General features: G+C 33.6%; 1 protein-coding gene across 2 annotated transcripts in view; it reads left to right on the top strand.

Moving 5' to 3' along the window:
- SLIT2 (slit guidance ligand 2) overlaps positions 1 to 21,736 on the top strand; it is a 399,420-nt gene that overhangs the window by 15,943 nt on the left and 361,741 nt on the right. For both annotated transcript variants that reach the window (XM_069069137.1, XM_069069129.1), the window contains exon 4: positions 2,505 to 2,576. In XM_069069137.1, the coding sequence (XP_068925238.1) occupies positions 2,505 to 2,576 (72 nt within the window). The remainder of the gene's footprint in view (positions 1 to 2,504; positions 2,577 to 21,736) is intronic.

Raw genomic sequence — 21,736 nt, 5'->3', positions numbered from 1 at the left:
GTTCCTCTAAAAAATTGTGCTTCCTACCAAGCTGGAGAAGTCTCCAGTATGTTTAAAATGGGCAGATGCCATATTCACAATTCCTCAATATGGTAGGTCCCAAAAAAAGGGGGGGGAATCTGGAATTATCAATTGTTCTACAATTTTCTGTTAACCATAGGATCAAGTTCTAGATCTGAAAGGGACCTCTGAGACTATCAAGTCTAAATTATCTAGATGAGGAAATTGAGGACCAAGAAGGTTTAAGTGGCTCACACATGGTCACACAGGCAGTGAATTTCAAAAGAGGAATTATAACTCAACCTTTCTTCATTGGAGGACACCACTTACATTGTAATTTCTTTTATACTTTTCATCATCAATAAACACACACACAAAAAAAACTTTGAGTGTCATTCCTGTGTATGGCTGTATTTTGTAGTCATTTACTTAAAATAGAATGAAAATCATATCTTTTTTCTATTTCATCATAGAATCTAAAAGTTGGCAGAGCCCTCTTATCTCCTATCTTATGTTATAAACTTTGTTATAATATTGATAGATGATCATCTAGCTTTTTATTGAATACATCCAGTGAGGGATGTATCATTGTTTTCCAAGGCTGACTTTTAGGTTTCTTTCTTTTTCTATTGGGTGTGTTGCTGTCATCTGTAGCTATTCAGGACATATCTTGTCCTTTTTTAGGAGATAGATTTCCAAATAATTGAAGACCATCTTAATGCTCTAACAAAGCCTTCCTTTTTTGAAGCTAAACATCTTCATTTCCTTTGTATTCTGATTTCTAGATACTTTAATATCCTAGCCATCCTCCTTTTCACTTTAATTTTTTAAAAATGTTTATCTTTTTTGGAGGGGGGAAGGTAGGGCAATTGGGATTAAGTGACTTCCCCAAGGTCACAAAGCTAGCAAGTATTAAGTGTCTTGAGGTCAAATTTGAACTCAGGTCTCCTAACTCCAGGCCCAGTGCTCTATTCACTGCTCCACCTAGCCACTCCAAAAATGTTTTATCTTTGCCTAAGAAAAGTATATGCTCGGGAACAAAGTCAGAGATCTTTAATGAAATGTTAAATTGCAGATTTGAAGCTCACAAATTGGAAAATGACTAAGTTTTGGTCTAGGTTTGTCTATTCTTTTGCAAATATATATGGATGAACTGGGTGTAGTTACATAATTCCACAGCATTAGGGTTTAAGTAGAACTGAATTTAAATGTATTTGAGATTAATTCCTGTTGATATTTTAAAAGCTCATTATGCCTTTCAATTAGTACAAAAATCTATAGATTTGGTTTGAGGATCAAAATCAGAAATAAAAACTTGATCTATATCACTTAGGAGAAAGGTCCTCTAAATGTGTACCATAAAATTCTAAGCGTTATTTTATTGCAGATAAAAGAACTTTATAAATAATCTTGTTTAATATAAATTTACTTTCCCAGCATGTGTAGTATTCACAAAATAAAACAAAATCATTTATTACAAATAACATATACTAACCTTGAACTCGCCAAGAACTCAACAAAACAAACTAGTCATTTTGAAGGGAAACTTCCCAGGCTCCCTTCACTCAACTCTCCCTAAGGGTACCAACTTAATTGTTCAGTGTGCCAGGATTTCTCATGACAAAATATACTGTGATATGAAACTCTTCCACCCCCTCAAAAAATGAGAACTGCTCATTTAGAAATTGGCCCCTTTGGGATTTTTTTAAGACCTGAGTGACTGTGATATTACTGTGCTGGTGTTGATGGTCTTCCCTACTGCAGATCCCTCATTCACTTGTTCTTGATTTGCTTTACACCTGAATGTGAATGGAGGAGCAGAGATTGCAGGCAATGCTCTGTTCATCTCTGAACTGCTTAACTGAAAGATAGGCATTTTAGGTGGGAAGTGAACTTTTTTTTAAAGTTTATTTCATTTATGGCCACAGCAGTAAATGAAATGCAGTTAATGAGGGGAGTCATTGAGACAGAGGTGTGATAGAGGGCTGTGAAATTTTCAGTGTGAACATTTATACCTTGTAAACTGGCAAATACTACTAATAAGAACTTTTGCTTTCTAGTTTTGTTTATTCTGTATACTTAGTGTGATGGGGAAAATGTCAGTAGAGCAGAATAAACTTAAAATTGTCTTATGCTTACGTGTCTTTTGTTGGAGAGGCAGATGTTAAATATTTCCCAGCATATTCTTACATTAAGGAGACCTTGATTGGAATCTTATTTACAGTCCTCTGCTTATTTCCATAGATAGACATCATAAGGTTTAAAAATCACTAATGGTTGCCTCATATAAACTGAATGTAGTTTTACGTAATGGAAACATTTTTAAAAGTCATGCAACAAAACATGCATCAAACTTATAATTTGTTGAATTCTCCTGAATGTTATTCATATCTTTCTTAAAATACTGGATGAGTGATCATAATATAAAGTCACTGTTTCATTGTTATATTTTATCTGTAATATAAGCTTAATTTTTATTTTTGTTTTTCTGTTTTTCTCAAAAGGCGTTTAAACAAAAATAGCCTTCAGCTGTTTCCTGAGCTGCTCTTTCTTGGGACTTCGAAGTTATACAGACTGTAAGTAGACACAGTTAGTTATTGTTGCTTTGGGTAGTAACTTACATTTTATTAAATGTACTTTGAGGCTGTTAACTTTGCTTTCTTGGAATCTGTCCACTGATAGGTTTCTGCATTTTAAGTTTTGCTTTTTTTTCTTTCTTTGGGAGTTACATGAGCAGTCTTTGTTGGTTTCAGTTTTTTTTTTGGTTAGTCTACAATGGTTTATTTGAATATCAGTTATAACAATAAATATAGTCATGTGTCTAGTGTCAAGCTTTCCTTAACACGTCTGTCTCTTGAAGGCTTTTAATTGAGTTTTGACTGGAAGGATAGCTAAGTTTTATTCTCATGTATTTTATTTTTTGTTCTAGCATAGTTGTTTAAGATAAAATTGGCAAGATTATTTTTCATAAATGGTGGTTCACAATTTGGTTTAGTGATATCATTCTGTGCTCAAATAGTGAGCCTTCTTGGTGTGAGATGTTAATACAGTATATGTGAAAATGGATCTTATTTTTTTTGTTGTTAAACTAAACTGTGTTAGTAACTTAAACTGTATGAATGACTAGGGAGTAAAATTTGAATTTTTGCAGCAATTAAAAATTGTTAAAAGCACAAGCTGCAAGAAAGGTTTTATTTAGGAATATTCCCATAATTTGAGTATAAACAGATAGTTTTAGCTCTCCCTAGATAGCTCATTCATTTTGCCAAAAAATTACCTCATTTGTTAATTGATCTGTTATTTTTTTCAATGTTGGCATTTTCTATGCCAACCAACTTTGTACTTTTTTATGAGTTATCAGGGAGCTTTGAACATTTTTGTGACTATAAACAAAAGTCATTTACCCTCCGGCCAACTCGATGATGGGTTCCTCCATGTTTATCTAGGATGGTCCTCAAATAACAGACCTATGGTCAATGCCTTTGCATTTTAGTAGACCTTACAAATCATTCACTGTGCTGAGTGAAACTTTGGTTCCATAGAGTTATCTACATGACATAGTGAGACATAGAAGGACTTTTGTGGAGGATGAAATAATAGTAACCCCCCAAAATAAAAAGAAAACACCCTGACATTTTAAACATGAGGCTTTCTGGTAATAGACATGTAGCATAAGAATGTGGGGGAAGTTCATTCAAGGTATCATTATGAATAATGGAATATTATTTTTTAGAGATGTAAAAAAACCTTTTTTGGGATGCATGGGATGTTTGAAAATTTAGGATGACCTCAAGGGAGTATTTGGATGAATAACAAGCAGGAAAACATATACTTTCTTTGGGGCTATGCAGAGGTGACCCTCCCATTTCAGGGTGTTTTCAGCAATCCCAGAAGCAGAAGGGCTGAATCTTTTTTTTTTTTTTACTTTCCCAGCCTAGCTTGCTTCCTTATTATGTTTGGTATATGTCTTAATTCATTGTGTTCCTATAATTTTGGAAAAAGTTATATCGAGCTGGAATGCCTTGTCTTTATTCCAGCATCTAACTTTTTTTTGCCACTGTTCAGGAAAGATGGTGAAACAAGTTTGTCTAAAAGTGCTAGCCTTTTTTGGACTCATAGGACTAAATGCTTCTTCAGGTTAATTTGACCCATTTATTTAATGAAATTGACTCATTTTAAATAAGTAACAGAAATTAAAAACTCTTGAGAATCAACTTTTATTTGTAGCAGGTCTTTTGGTAGGGAGCACTGTAAAAAAGAATGGAGGTCTGGAGGATGTAGCTTGTTATAAGACTTTAGTCCTTTTATATGCAAATATATTTATAAAATTTATAGAGGGGGGGAGGTGGCTTTGATTAAAGTGTGCTGACTGCTGAGAATTTTAGAGATTTTGGAAATTTTTCTTAAAGCCTAATTAAAATTGCACTTGTTTTCAATGTTAGCATATGGTTTCACATATTCTAAGAGTCTGATCTAAAATTGTTGTTGAAAACTGTCTAAGTAGAGGGAAGGGAAAGGCTAAAGTCCACAGGAGTTTTGTACTGTGAAGGTAGGACCTGAGTTGGGCCATGAAGAAAGTGCAGGATTGAAGTGGTCAAGAGGAGGGAATGACTGAGCATTCCCAGATGGAGAAAAAAACATGGACAAGCATGTTTTTGGGGTGGTAAGAGTAAGAGATAGACTTCATTGAAGTAGTCAGCCCTTCATTCATTCAACTATCATATTAATAGTTCATATTATGTACATTTAATTGCACTAAACATTGGAGAAGACAAAGTGTGTGGAGTAAGGGATGATGTTGTGTATGTAAAGCCCTTTGTAAACCTTAAAATACCATATACATGTCAGCTATTATTATTGTTGTAGTTTAAGAAGTGACAGTTGATGGAAAGTCTTGATTATTGCTGTTTTGGGAAATTAATTCATTAAGCATTATTTTAAATACTTTGGCCATTTTCAAGTTGGAATTTTACACCTGAGAGACAAGATTACTAGGAACTACAATATTCTCCTTTCCAAAAATTGTTTCTGAACTTTAATAATAATTGTTTCTTGCAAAATTTATACAGTTTGAATTGCTAGTAGTACATTTCATTAATACAGTGACAAGTGGAAACTTCTCTTTTCTATGTGATAAGAAGACAAGTGGTATCTCAAAGTTGGATCTTCTGGGTAATGAACTATAAGAATTGGATCTATCCAATGGGTTTCCTGCTTAGTATAATCATTTCAAATATAGAAAGTAAAAAGGCAATAACAATTCATATTTTTTATAGCATTTTAGTATTGACTAAGCCCCAGGAATACCTGTTTAAAGAGGGTGCTAGGTAAAGATTCCTCTCTGGAAACTCAAATTTAAGCCTATGAAATATGTACCCTGTAATCTTATGAATATGTTCTTGGTATTTTTTATTTTAAAATGAGTATTTCTTCAGGTATGGTGGGAAATGGCAATAACTTATAAAGAGTTTTTATTGTAGTATTAATTTATTCTGACCAAGGATAATTATATAGGTATATAAAAAGCAGACTTGTAGTTGAACTCTCTAGTTCAGGAAAGTTACTTATTTAGAGAAATTTTATCCAACTCAAAAATTCCAAGTAAGAATTTTGTTGGTAGGTGGTTTCATATAGTCAATTGACATAATGTTTTAATGAACTATTTTAGTCTTAATAGTTTTTTGATTTAATATTTCTGCTTCTGAGAAATCATCAATTAAAAATGTTAATCCATTTCATATGTTTCTAGAGACCAAGTTTGCACTTCTATTGTGAGTTTAGCTACTTTTTTTTAATGAAAAGCTAATTGGATGGAACACACATTCTGTAAACTTTCTTTGAGCTTCTGTGAAGAATGATCACCATTTGAATGACTCCCTACTGTAAATGAGATGCCAGGTGAAGAAGCCCATATGCTCATTGCATAGCCTAAATGCAATATAAAAGAAAAAGAGGGTACACTGTATATGAATTATGATTAGACATGGTTGGTTGCCGCCAGCGGCCAAGTATGCTTTCCCTTTGCTGTCTGCTCCAATTTCTCTTTGGACGGGTTGAGAGAGCACTACATGTTCAGGTCAAGATGTTTGCTCAGAAATAGTAGTACAGTTGCAGCTGTGTTTGTTGGAGCAGGAGACTAGTTTAAATAGCATTACCATTTATCCAGTCCATTAACAGAACTCTGTAAAATAATACCAACTCTGCATAAACTACAGGACAGTGTAATAAAATTACAAGCACTTGTTGACAGATGGGAAGTGTAAGTAAAGGAAAGTGATAGGTTGAGGAGTTTAAAAGAGACAGTACATAATTTTCTCAGTTCAACTAGATACCCCACACCCTCCCTTACCTCCCAACCCACCCCCTTGAAAGCACTCACACTTATTTCTATTGTATTCTGGGAAAAATCATTTTCAAAGCAACCTGAAGATTATTGTAACCTAGTTTATATTTACATCATATACTGAAAGAGATTAGGTGTGCTTTTTTTTGCTTTTTGGTTATTGATTATTACATATGGCTAGTATCTGTGAGCTCATACATTCAGTAAATTTTTCTAACCCACCTATTATGTGTAAGGTACATAGTTTAGCGGATGAACACAGTTAGTTGCTCATTCACATAATTAGATTACTTGAAATTTGATTTACTCACGAGCAATTCACACTTTCAAGTTGAGTTTTAAACTACAGACTCTGGCTTGTTAGAGAGGAATTTCATTTGGTGGTGCTGTGGTTAGCCTTTTGGGTTACACATATTTGTTTTGTGGTTTTTAGTTTATTTTTTGAGCATTATTATATTTGCTCAGCCTTCTAACGTAAACTTAAATATTCAAAGCACTTCTTTGTAAGACATTTTCTCTCCACCACTACAAAAAGGATATAGGTACCACATATATCCAATGACTCACTATTTAGTTTTCTTCAAATCTTTTTGTGAAAGCTTTTTTTTTTCTATTTGCAAGTTGGAGTTTATAGCTTTCAGGTACTTAGATATTCACTACCTGGAATTTGTACATCATTATCAATACTATCATAAAAAACAACCTAGTGAATGTTTAATTGAAAAAAATATTTTTAACCTTTATTTTTTCCCTCAAGACCACAGCTTCTTAGTCGGTATTTACTACAGGACAAATACCAATGTAAGAACTTGTACTTTTTAATCTTTCTTGATATGCATTTTTGATATCTCTGTGACATCTATATGTGTAAAAAACAATGTGGCTTTTTCCTTGAGAAACTTTTAAAAATAACTTGACAGGAACAGAAAATTTAGTAAAGAAGGATTTATTTCTTAAAACTCTGTCACTTTCAGTGTATGCAAGTTGATTGAGCTAACATTAAACCCCAGAAATCATTCTAGATAATGGAAAACTAAATTAAATGGTTAGGAGAAAAAAAAAACTAGATTAATTACCTGTTTTACCGCCTTAGGGTTTTCTAAACATTGAAGTGTTTTGAGAGATACAACAGGGTGCACAAAACCACAGTGTGGTTTTTTTTTACATAAAAATATACCATTATTTAATCTAATTATATTAAAAAAAAACCTCTGACTCCCCAAACAGTTCCCTCATGTCAATTTAGTTACTTAAAATCCTTGTAGTATAGAATAAAAGCAGAACACTGCATGGGGAGCCCTTGCAAAAATTCCTCTTGAATTAATTTCTGCCAGCTATGATTAAAGTGTGTGGTACTAGATGTGTCAGATACCATAGTTCCCTGCTTCATTTTACTCTTGGCCTGTTTGGCCCCTGCCACAATAAATCCAACAACGGTTACGCAGGAATTGCAGGTTACAGTTGCTACGGTTACCGTTGTCCGGCCAGATCGACATCATTACTCATCTAGTGAGCTACCATGATAGCTACCGCTGATTTCCATTCCTGGGAATACTGAAGATCTTTCATGCACTAAGGATGAAAGTTCTTCAGATGGCTGTCATATCTGTTTTATAATTGTTAGAAAGAGAACATATGATTTACACTGTTAACACTGGCATTTTGTTAGCTGACTCAAGGTAGCTTTGTTGATGTCTGCAAACAAAGAACCAGAGGGGTGAGGCTCAGAAAGGTGTGTAACATGTAAGTGATTGGAAACACCAACTTTTTTTCTTTTTATGTATATTACTGCAGAGTTTGGCGTTCATTTTCCATTTTATCTTCATTATTCTGTGCTGCCATGAGGGAGAAAATAATAAAATAGAGATTTAACAATGCCCATCCTGCCTCAAATGTTTATCTTTAAATAAATGTTAATACTCTCTACAAGCAAGGGTTTGTTTTTAAGTAGTCAGATAAAAGGTTTGATACATTCTTATCTGACCATCTACTTCAGAAAAGCTATCAGGAACCACTTTGCCATGAAAAGTGGAACCTTATTGAACCAGCTCAAGCTTTGAATGTTATTCAAATCAGAGTTCAAACTCCTAGTTTAGAGTTTAGAAATCCAACAAAATGAGATTTTATTCCATATTATTCTAGGTTTAGTTGTTGAATGTTTTGTTTTTTTTTTCCTTGCAATAAATGGTTAGGACCTGACTTGTTGCCGGGGTGCTGTTAGGAACTGGGCAGTAATTGGCAGGTTTTGGCTGTTAGAAATGCTACAGCCACTCAAGGACTTGATCTCTGAGCTGCAGTTTAAGGGAGAGTGAATTCCAGTAAGAAAAGCATGTGTATTAATGTCTTTCCATTTAAGCAGTTATTCCGTGCTTCACTGAATTGTAAATAGGTGTGTGTACTATGAAAAACAAACATTTATGGAATTCCTTCTGTGTACAGGGCATTCTGCTAAGTGTTGTAACTAAAAAGTCGTAAAATATGGTCTCCACTCTTGAAAACCTTACCTATTCGTCATTACCCAAGAGCCAATCAAATCTTAGAAACATCATGTTTATTCAAAGCAAGTAAGTTAGTAAAAAACAGAACATTGAGTATTTTGATGCTATTATTTTGCCATGAAAGAGAAAACTAGAGACAGAGAGACAGAGACAGAGAGAACCATCTTTTTTTGAGACATGTGGAAAGGAGGCTCTATAAGTACAAAATTACTAATGCTAAATCACTATTTCAAAATTTTGGAAGTGTTTAAAAGTTCAATATTAAATGAAATTGTATGCAAATTAAAAAAATAGTGCTTGGATTATATGTAGAGAGAGTAATGTAATGTGTAGAGAGATGGTCTTAGGGTCAGGAAGGCCAGGGTTAAAATCTCTGACAACTAAAGCAGTGTGACCCTGGGCACACAGTTGTTTAAAGGCAAATATCTATAAGTTGTACAAAAAGTGCTGATGGGCTTTGATAGACAAAATAGTTAAACCACAGATGCAGTGCCCCTCCTCATTCTCTTAAATTTATTAAACACCTGGGCAAATAAAATGAATTTATCCTATAAGAGAGATAGTATCCTATACAGAAAATAATGTTAGACTTGGAGTTAGAAACTTCAGTTTTAATCCAGGCTTTGCAACCTTGGTTAAAATCGTAATTCCTTGTTTCCTTATATGAAAAATTAGGGGTTGGTAGGAAGTGGTTTTTAAGGACACTTCCAGGTTTAAAATTCTAGAATTCGACTAATTACATGAAATAAATATCCTTTTACATGTGAAATAAAAAAAAAAACCTTTAGATTAGTTATAAATTTTAGATGTATATTATTCCTTGTTAACAAATTTTTGTGATCATTTGTAATCATTTTCCCCATGAAGTACACAGTTTATGACCCCCCCCCCCATGTTCATTGACATTCCTTTCCATCCCCCATTTCCCCTTTATTAGAAGATGGTAAAAATAAACTGAATTAGGCCCCTTTGCCTTTAACAAGCTGAGTCCTATTACTTTAAAAAATTCTTGCATAAAATTAATGGGGTGAGAGCAAAGTAATTTTGCATTTATTTAGGTTAACAAACATCTTCACAGTGTCATTTTGCAAATTTATCTTTACATTGAAAATAAGGTTTCAGGAACAGTGACAATCTGAAATAAACCCAGTATCTTAAAGGTAAAGGTATCCATATGCAACTTTTATTAGTAAAATATTAGAACAGTTTTTTTTTTTGATGAAAACTCACAGTTTTTCTTACTTTTAAACCATGAAGCATTCTGGGAAGGGGGAGGAGTACTCAAAGGAGAGAGAGTGCTAAGCGACTTTTTTTTTTAATCTCTTGTTCATAATAAAAGTTGGGAAGTAACAGGAACTCCAACAATGAATCTAAGTTAGCTTGTTTATTATACTCTTCTTTCCTTGTCATCTGCCTCACTGCTCTTCTTGGGACCTTTTGTTAATTCTGTCAGATTTTAAACTTGTGCCATCATGCAACTTTGCCCAGTAATCATCAACAAATAATAGCGAACACTGGCGTAGGCTGATGGTGTGACGGGGCTTGGTAGCTTGGAAAAGTTAGATGTCTTAATTCATTTCAGAGCTCCTCTTTTTAACTTGCTAATACCAAATTTATCATGAACAAAAGCCTAGAAGGCATAGTAATTCCAGCCGAACTCACTTTCCTTATTCTTTCCTCTCTGCATATTGTAATTTTTTTTTCTACCCATAGGAATTTAAGGGGAAAAAATAAAAGTAACTTCTCATGCTTGTTACAAACTGATCTGGGTTATGACTTTTAGAAGATGAACAGTACAATTTTTTTTAATTACCTAGCAATGTGTGTATGGAAGAGAGAATGTATTCTGAGCACCTTTTCTAAGAGTTACTTTAGAAGAACCACTATGATAAATTAAAGTTTGAGTGTTAAAATATATGTGTGCTTGTTGCATGGGAAGAATTTCTCAGTAATTCTGTTTTCTTTTCCCCTGAAATTGGTATATTTTGTGAATGTAGTCATTGCATTAAACTGTTTCTAAATTGTTAATGTTATTTACTTATTTACAAATTCATTTTATGTAGTAAGTACCATTTTGCCTCTTTTAATTGGTGCTCTGTTAAAATAGGATAAATTCATTTAATCCATCTAGGGAGATTAATATAGATAAGTTAATAAGCTTGAATATGCAGATTACTTACAAACTGTTGTGTACATTTTGTTCTGAGTGCTTGGTAAAATAGACAAAGCTAGGTAAGAAATGATTCTTGTCTTTCTGGAGCTTATTGAATTAGTAGGGGCATATGACACTAATATTACTAATAACAGAAAATAAAACTGTGTAAGGGCATAGGAGAGGAGGGATTAAAATGTTGGATGAGGTCTCCTTGGGGAAAGGTCACCTTCTAGGAGGGGTCAGGAAAGAATTTCCTCAAGGAGGTATTATTTGAGTTGTCCTTTAAATAATAGCTAGATGTTCAACAGGGGAAAACAAGTCATCCTAGGCTCAAGGATGAGCCTCAGGAAAAATAGATGAAAAAAAGTGGCACCACTTCAGGGAATGGCAAATAGGAAAATCTGACTGTAACTTAAAACATATAGTGAGGGTTATAGTTTGATATACTCCTTTAATATGGCAGTGAGAGAATAGGACTATTTCTTCAACCTATCTAGTCTTACCTAATGATACTTTTAAAGAATTTATAGCATTTTCTTTTTAGTCAACTAATTTTGGTAGAGAAATCAGACTGAGGGGAAATTACTTTCAACAACATGTGTTAGGCTCCCAACACAAATACTTGTTTTTGCTGCTTTAACTCTGCTTTAATGAAAGGTAGGAGTATTCTTAGTTTCTTTTTTTCATAACCAAGTTAGTTGTCAAGGTGGTTCCTTCACTGAGTTCTTTCTAGAGGAGTTAACCTTGGAAGCTTGGGTAAATTGCGATGTGAGAAACCTTTTGGGCAGTAGTTTAAAAGGAAACAATACTAGAAAAGGAAGTAATGAAAAGTAAAGAGGCATTTCAGAGTTTATGTCACTGGGTTGTGGTGTAAAAACATGGGGTACAGGGTTATTAAGAGCACATCTGTGGCTCTTGAATCTTCCCCCAAATGAATGTGTAAGCCTAAGTATGGCATCTTGATTTAAGTGTTTAAAAAAAAAAACTTAAAGAAAAGAGAAATAAATAAGTCTGGAAAGAGAATGGGGAGAGATGGCTTTGCCCTATCATGATAGGTTTCTTCCACTAGTGAAAGATTAAAGCCTGAAGTAACTGAATAGCTGAGAAAAGCCCAGAGGAAGGTTGATTGCTTCCCCTCCAACAGTTCCAATTGATTGAAAAAAGACTAATTTAAAGTTTTGTTTGTTCTACGTCTTAAACCATCAGAATTCTCTTTTGGAACTGAAGGAATGCTCTGGAGGAAAAAGAATCCAAGGATAAAAAGTCATTGCAGGCCAACAATTGTTCCTAATCCTCACAAAATGCTGGAGAAATTAAATTTATTCTTTATTGCTCCAAGTGTTACCTAGGTCACTGGGCGATGGGAAAATTGAACTGGAAGTCGAGCAGGCGCAATCTTTGTTTTGTGTCTAGATGCTTAACCTTAGACACGACAAGGCATCTTAGAGTGTTGTGGGAACTTGGTTCAGAGTATTAACACCAAGACTTTTATTGCCCTGGATTTATAATAGGCTATGCTGCCAGTAGATGAAAATGCAGTGTTTACATTGCAGTGTTAAATGATCATTTAATTAACACCTAAGGAAAAAAAAAACTTGTGAAATTCTTAGTGCTTTTTATTGTTGGTTTCCTGGGAGGTTTTAATATTCAAGTTTCATTGCAATTTCTTTTTAAAAGCATAGCTACAAAAGGCATTTATAAACTTTTTTTTTTTTAGGAAGACAGTTTAACCCTGTTGACCTTTTATCTAAAATGTTAATTTATATTACGTTTTTAGATTAGACTAACACAGACTTCTTAATTGGAGACCTCACTTCTGTGTAGAGGGGATTGGTAATAAGTACTTTAATTACTATTTTAGGAAATGATATTCATGTAGAAGATATGTGCTACATCTGTAATTAGTTGATTAGCTTATGAAACTTTAACAGCAAAGCACCAATTGTATATTTTTTTAGAAATAAAATATCACATAATTTTAAAACATCTGTTTTTAAGGATGTAATCACTTGCTGGTAATGTTCTGGGAAACATTCAGTTTTTTTTTTCTTGATGGTGAATCACTGTTATATAGGACTTCATAAAATCTATCAATGCCTAAGAAGAAAATAATGAAATTAATTTAAGAAATTAAAATGAAGAGTAAGTAAATAGCCATTTTGTTTGTTGCAGAGACTAAATTCCACCAAATTTCTTCACCTGCTCTTGCTCATATATGAAGCAATTCATTTTTTAAAAAAAGCATATTCTTGTAACAAAGGACTAATACTATGTAGGATGTTACCAAGGAAAACAGCTGCTCTGCTCTTTAAAGTACTTTATTAAAAGATAAATTAGAACTAGAATGAAGGATCCATTTAATCCACATTTTATCTGCATGCCATTTCCTTTTTAATATATTAGAAAAAAATGAAAAATCCTAAAACATTTAAAAATGCACCTGTTGGATGAAAATCTCTTTTCATTTTCCCAGAGCTAAATAAGTCACTGTACTGTAACTTTCCTAAATACTTTTACGTACCTTAAAAAATCTTGTTCTATTTTATATTTTGTAGATTTAAATCCATATAACATTTTCCCTCTCTGTAGTCATCTCTTTTATTAGCCATTGTAAAAGGGAATAGGGATATAAAATATAATCAGAATCCAGAGATAAAGTACAATCCTCATTTTAACCCATAGTTATAATACTACCACATCTTTAAAAAGAAAGATTGAGGGATAAAAAATTTGACTTCATTTTATCTCCTTTATTTCTTTATTTACTCATCTGGTGGTGATTGGGAAAGCTAATAAGATGTTTCATTTAATATGGACAAATATTATATAATTATATCACAAGGGGCAATTTAGTTTTCACATACAGTAATTATAAATAACAGCTTAAATCCACAAAATAAAATTTGTAAGATTTAGTTTGACCAAAGAAGTCTCAGAAGAATAAAACTATTCAGAAATAAAAGGACTATGTTGTAAACATTTTGCTGTGTAGTTGGACTGTACTAGAGTAATTGTGTGCCATCTGTTGTGATTGCAAATTGTAATTCATAAAGTTCTGGGCATTGAAAGACTGGGTTGCTATTGGTCTTCCAATTGCTTCTCTCTCAAACGCTTTCTTCTGACTTTTCAGGGACCTCCAGAAATCACCCCCATCTTACCCTTTTTACTATACTCTCCAATACACATAGTCTGTTCAACATACATAATCTGTTGTCTTTACACATTTTTGAACATGGAAAAAATGGAAACTTTTTTGATTATATATACTTGTTTGACAGGATTTTTTTTCCTTTTCATTTGGAAGAAAAAATAAATGTCTGATAATATACAAAATTAATTTTAATTAAAAATTATATACTGGCTTGCATGTAATTGTTTTCATTGGTGTTTTCAACTATACTGTAAGATCACTGGGAGCCGAGACCAAATATTCTTCTTATTATTTTTTAAACTTTTAAGTTCCTAAACTAGTGATTGTTATATAATAAGACTTTCACCAAATACTTTTTAACTGACTAAAATTAAATTGAGAGCATGAAGATGAAAATTCAGAATCCATTTGAAACACACATTACTGGATATGGTTGGAAAAGCCCTGATCCAGGATTCAAAAGAAATAAATTCTAATTCAACTTTTGTGATGAACAATTTCTCTGACTGTGAGCAGATATCATAACTTCTGTTGGCCTCACCTCCTTTGCCTGTAATATAAGGAAGTTCAACTAGATTATCTCTTTAAAAAAATTTTTTTTTACTATTTTTGGAGGGGTCAAGACATGATTTTACTGATATAAGAACCACTTGGATGTAAACTCCCTCCATTAGAATATATTGGAAGTCATCTCTTAGACATTTGCTTGGGGCACTGAAAATTTGTTTTTCTTATGGTTGCATATGATTCAAGGATAGTACTTCAAGGTAACCTTTGCAGTGCATAGAGGAATGGGCTTGGAGTAAGATCTGGGTTCAAGTACTGTCTCTAAAATTTACTAGCTGTGTGACTATGGGTAAGTCATTGGACCTTTCTGAGCCTGTTCCCTTACCTGTAAAATAGGGATGGTGAGAACTCCTACCTCATAGGTTATTGTATTAGATCCAACATGATAATTTATTTAAAGTACTTTGCACCCTTTAAGGTATAATGTGTTTATTTACTACCCTCACTTCACTCCTTTCTCATCTTGTATTCAGTTGAGTTTGGACAGAAACATTTTTGGGGCAAGTGAGTATTCAACAAATGATTTTACAAGTGGATAAAGTGATTGCTTTTGATAAATGGATAAAAAGGTTGGGATAATAAGCTGACCTTCTGTAGCTTCACTGCAAGCATTCTCTTGAAAATTTCAACAGCACAAAGGGTGATGATGAGCAATGATTCCATGCTGCCTCTTTCTCAATCACTAAAATTAAATTGAAATTCCATGCATGGAATTTTGATAATGGTTGTGAGTCTTTCTTACCAGTTGTATTCTTCCATGGAATGGAGATTTACACCCAAAGATGCAATCAACCATTTTCACTACTTTAAAAAAAATAATAAATGGGTTACTTATTTGATGTTTGCTTCTTGTAATATCTTGAGGTAAAACTTGTATCTTTTGATTCAGTGTTCAGGTACAGAGAAAGAAACATCTTTCTCTAAATTTCATTTTTTGCTTGAGTAATATGCCACAGTATTTGATAAATCACCAGCTTAGTTGAAATAATTCATCTTTTTCTATGACTTGAATATTTTTCACAGCACTAACAAATTTGAATTGGAAATGAGAAGTATAATAATTCACAGTAAACTTAGGAATTACACAGGTTAATGGGGAACTCATTTGGATGAGTTCTTTGACTTATTAGATAAATTTTTTTTAATTAAAAATTTTTTAAAACCAGAAGTTTTAGTGGCTTTGATTTACTTGCTGCATAATTTGAATAGTTTAGATTGTTAATATTATTAATTATTAGAAATAGTTTAAGTTATTTTTAAAAGAAGTTTGAGAGAAGTATCAGTTAACATGTTATAACACATAGTAGCATTCCATTTTTGGATCCTGCAAAAACACATCAGCGTTCAATAAAAAAAATTACTTTGAAAACCATATGCATATGCACATATATTTATATGTGTGTTTAAAGAGCAAAGCATAATTTTAGGCTAAAAAGGCAGAAAAAATTAACTTGGTTTTCTATATACCTACACATATTTAGATATAGGTGCATATATATGTGTGTGTATATATGTGTGTGTATGTTTATATAATATATGTGTGCATATATGTATATACATGTACAAATGTATATTATATATATATGTGTGTGTTCAACTTGTTTATTGAATAACCTGATTGTACAGATTGCTTGCTTTCTGCCATGTCTTGAGACTCATGATCAATTATTTTCACACAGCAAATATTAGAACTTATTGGATTGGATGGCTTTTACACCATTGTTCTTTTTCTTTTATTCCTAATAATCAGTCACATTTGGAAACCGTTTAATAGGAAATGAATGAATTGATTATTGTCTGTGTATTCAAAGGATGCAAGTAATTATTTCCCTTTAAAAAGTCAAATGAGAAATTTTGAATTGTTTTAAAATCATGAATGCTTAGGGGAAAAAGTAAAGGTTCTTTCTGAATTAGTGCATTTTCTTGCAGAGTTTTCATATAGGATGAAAAATAGACCCTAGGAAAGAATGTAGAATTTTAAAACATTAAAAATTCTCCAAGGAAATTAAAACTTTAAAACAACAATATTTTGGAGTTGGAAGGGTCTTTAGAGATTATACAGTTTAGTCTTCTATTTTTACAGATGAGAAAGAAAGAAACTTTTTATCTATGACTCTGAATATCATGTACCAAGTTAGGTCTCAGAATTGGGAGTAAAGCACAGATTTCCTCAAGCTCAGACCAGTTGCCTTCCTACCTACCAATTTTATCAGCAAGTATAATTCTAGCCCTATAAAATACTAAGATATTAACAAGTGGTTGAGAGAGCGGGCAACAATTTTTTTTTTTTACAATATCATAAGATCATATATTTAGAGGTGGGAGGGGCCTTAGATGTCATTCTAACATTCACATTTTCTAGATAAAGAAAATAAGGAAAGCCTAGAGAGGGTTCATGGTTTGCCCAGTGATACACAAAGTTAAATGTTCAGGATAACTTCAAATCATTGAGATTCACTTCAAATCCTTTGATATTTTTTGCTGTACTATGAGAAGTAAATAAGTAAGACAAGAAGTTAGTGCTGTCACAGTGCCACCGAGGAAGATGAAATGAATCAAGTTTTCTATAACCAGACTTTTTCAATGCATAGAGTACCAAGCAAAGAAAGAACTAATGGGTAAAATACAAAATACTTGGTTCTTATTTGCATTTATCTCTGTAAAATTTGTATTTATGTCATTAAGTCGACAGGAATTTGTTAAGGGTCTGTCAGCGCCGGGCGCTGTGCTCAGCTCTGGGATATAAAGAAAGGTAAATTGTACCCTCAAGAAGCCCGCAATCTAATGCCGTCGTGGAGCCTAATCACTTTGAGGGAGATTTGTTGGCGTTTTGCCCTGGATCTCCTGTTCCTGACACAATGCTTTTGCCATGAATGCTAACAAGTGCTTGGTGAATTGAATTATATCTTTCTTTGGCCCTACTACCGTTGGTTAAGCTGCTTGAAGACACACATAGTAATTTCAATTCAATTCTGTAAATATTTATTAGATATATATTATATTTATAAATTTTTTCCAAATTCTTAGACGCTTAAGATAAAATATAGCCCCTAACCTCATTTAGCACGTAGTCTGGTAATGAGATACAACTCTTACATGTATAATTATGGTGTATATGATGAGATTAGTATAAGCAAGGAGAAGCAATACCTCCAGTTAGGAGATAGGAGGGCAAAAGAGTATCCAGGACTATAAAGGGTATTTGTCATTTGTAATCTGTTCCCTGTTATGACCACGTCTGGAATATTAGATTGCATTCTGAGTGCCACATTTTCAGAAGGAAACTTAAAAAGCTGGAAAGCCTAAGGTTGGAGACAAGCAATATGCCAGAAGTTCTCTAGATTTTGCTATATGAGGATCAGTTGAAAGAAGTGGTGATGTTTAGCTTGGAGAAGGGAAGATAGGGTTTGGATGTGATCTTTTGAAAGGCATTTGAAAGGATATCTTAATTGTAGAGGTGTGAAATTTTGTTCAGTCCCAGGGGCTGGAAATAAGAACGATGGTCCAAAGTTGCAAATAGAGAAATTTAGTCTTGATGTAAGGAAAATTTGCTAAAAAATTTAGAACTATTCAAGAGTACAGAGGCTGCCTTGAGTTTCCTTTCACCAGTGGTCTTCAGTAAAGACTGTATGAAAATACGGGTTTGTTGTAAAGAAAATTCTTGTTTGTAGGTATGAAATGAGCTAGATTATGGCTTCATAGATGCTGAGATTTTTATGATTTGAGAAGGAGAGTGAATGCCTATGCTATGAAATTTTGAAGATAAATTGAGTGGAGTTGAAAGATCTCCCTTTAAGGTGGCCTGAATGTCTTCAGGAATATCAGACTTGAAGTGTGAGTCTGGTTCTTTGGACACCCTGAGAGAGCATTTTCATTGCCCTTTGCCTAGAGAGGAAGGAAAAAGGTCAATTGGAATGCACCCCTATTTCTAATTCCTCACCCACCATGTAATCCCTTGGAATTTAGTTGATACAGTTTCTCTACCTGGAAGAGAAAATACAAATTGCCCAGGTCTTCAGGTTTTGAAGGGATGTCTGGAAGAAGGAGGCTTTGCTATTATTTGTATGCATGTGGTATAGGAATGTATTGGGATTCTTTAGGAGAAAAGAAAAAAAAAGTTTGAAGAGTATCTATGAAGTGCATTTAAGTTAAAGGATTGCCAAATGTCAATGAAGTATGAACCATAAGTCTACAGTGAATGAGATCAATTCAATTTGGTGATTTCCTCCAGCAGTGCTCAGCAGCCCTGAAGTTGCTACTGTTTGTTTTATTTTGTTTGGGGGCGGGGAGGTTAGAGATTGCTAGGTTTCTAGTGGGATGGCTAGTCAGTTGCAGGTAGAACTAGATTAAAGGGCTAGAAGCATAAGAATGGACCAGGGGACTAAAAGCCTTGATGGGGGTGAAAAGCAAGTTTATTTTGAGTGAGGGAAGGAGAAAATAGAAAGAATGAGAAGTTGTAACCAAAAAGTACAATAGTCGTGATACATATCTTAGAGGTGGCTCTTTTCCCTGGGATGGTGAAGTACTTGTTGTGATCATGCTGGTGTGATTGAAATGATGAGAAGATCACTGAAGATGAGAAAGCTGAGGAATTCATGGTGTGTGTGTGTGTGTGTTGCTTTGTAACATCCTATAGCTTAGCACATTGTACTTAGTGAGCACACAATAAATGTTATTGATTCACAGTGGGACTTTGAAGTGTCATCAAAATAGCCTGAAAGAAATTAAAATCAAAAATGCAATTTGGAAAGCTTTTTTTTTTTTAATTTGCTTTGTTTTTTGGTCCTTTAGTGAGTAGAAAATGAATGAATTCCACACCTAATAAAGTGTACAAAGGAAAGAGTTGTTAATCAGATCCTCCTAGTGACCACCCTGGAGTCTTTTTATCAGACAGAAACTTGATGGAATTGGAAGACAGCAAAGTTACAGTTCATACAAAAGAGAGACTTTTTTTCTCCCCATTCCTCACCCACCATGTAATCCCTTGGAATTTAGTTGATACAGGAAACTACTGAAACAAAGAGTCGACTGAGATTCAGACATAGAGTAGTTATACGAACAAGAATAGCACTTGTAACTACAATAGGTAGGTTAAAAAATTACAAGGCATATCATTCATCATGCTTCAGGGCTTAAACTTCTCAACCACTGGTGGGGGAGGAGGCTAGGAGTCAGATCCAGATGGAATTTATTCTTTACAAAGTAAGAGTGAAATATTTCTTCTTGTCTGAATCATTATGTCTCAGTCAATCCTGGCCAACAGTGAGGTGGATAAAAAGTGAGATTAAAAAGTGAGACAGAGGCTCATACAATGAAAATTACTAAAAGTCCTATTCTGATTCTCTAGTTGGGAACTTAAAAAATTTTAGTCATGTTATTTTTTTCTGTTTCTTGTCTCTAAAGCAAAGGATTCTATTGATATTTTTGCATTTTAGGGGAAAATGGCAGCCTAAGGAACCAATCAGATAAATAGAATCTCATCTATACAGAACTTTGGACTTTGGAACATATTTCATGAATATAGTCTGTTTGGGAGGCTTATACTTGTGTTGATGCAGGATTTAGTATAAGGTCTCGATCCCATGTAAGGATTGAAGTCATGATATTAGAGGAAAAGGAGGGAATATATTTGAATTTTAATCATATGAATGGAATCTGAATGTGACCTTGACATTAGATGTTTTATGTTTTATCCACAAAGGAGTCGGTATGTATCAATTTAAAAGTGAATAACCCTTTAAAAAAGTATATTATTTTATGCTTCTTTGTTAATGGTTTCAACCAATTCAAATGGTTATGTCAAGTAGTTTTATTTTAAATTTTATTAATTTTTCATTATTATAGCACAGGCATCTCATAATATCTCCCACCCTCTCCAACCTTGATATGTAACAGAGAAAAAGATAAGCAAACATACGGCAGGAATATCTCTTTTTCTTGTTATATATCCAGTGTCTAACATGCATTACATGTTTAATAAATTCATGTTGACTGATTTTATTGACATTTATCAACATATACAAAATTAATCACAAAGGTCCTTCATAAAGGGTAGGTGGCATTTTAAACATTTGTCCCCTGAATTCAGCTCAATCAATGACTTGATTCTGAGCTCAACTCAATTTTGGTGATGTTTTAATTTACATTTTCCTAGTTATATATTTTGTTCTGCTTCTGTGTCTTTTTTTTTCTTTTTTGGAGGGCAGTTGGGGTTAAGTGACTTGCCCAAGGTCACACAGCTAGTTTTTGTGTTAAGTGTCTGAGGCCAGATTTGAACTCAGGTCTGCCTGACTCTAGGGCCAGTGCCTCCCCTACTTCTATGTCTTTTCTCAAAATTAGTTCATAGAACTCTTTCCTTGCTTCTATTATCCCTTTTCTTTTATCCCTTGTGGTGGAATGATATTCCATAAATATCAACAGTACATTACTGTGCTTGACTTTTCACAGCTCCAACACTGACATTTTTTGGAGAATGACTCTTAGGATTGTGTATATTTTATTTTTTTAGATTTTTATTTTTGCTTTGTGGAGGGGGGAAGGTAGGGCAATTGGGGTTAAGTGACTTGCCCAAGGGCACATGGCTAGTTTTGTGTTAAGTATCTGAGGCTGGATTTGAACTCAGGTCCTCCTGACACCAGGGCCAATGCTCTATTCACTGTGCTACCTAGCCACCTGAGGATTATGTATTTTCTGTCAAGAACTTGTATAAGTTGGATATCATGCTTATATCAAAGTTATTGATACAATATCTTTTTTTCTATTTGACAGTCTGTTTTATGTTTTATTCTAATTATATTGATTTTTTCCCTACTAGAATGTTTTAATTTCCTAAAAATTAACATCTCATTTGTCTTTTGTAATCTCTATTACTTGTTTGTTCATTCATATTCTCCTTAACTATAAATTTGTGTTATACCTTCTTTGATCCTTCCTCCCTCCCTCTGTCCCTCTTTCCTTTCCTTTCCTTCCTTCCTTCTTCCTTCCTTCCTTCCTTCCTTCCTTCCTTCCTTCCTTCCTTCCTT

This window comes from Petaurus breviceps, unplaced genomic scaffold (assembly GCF_028583685.1).
Source record: "Petaurus breviceps papuanus isolate PSGF00001 unplaced genomic scaffold, PetGlider_PUasm1.0 140, whole genome shotgun sequence".
NCBI lineage: Eukaryota > Metazoa > Chordata > Mammalia > Diprotodontia > Petauridae > Petaurus > Petaurus breviceps.
The sequence above is the reverse complement of the archived record's forward strand: the minus strand, read 5'-3'. Positions and strand labels throughout refer to the sequence as shown.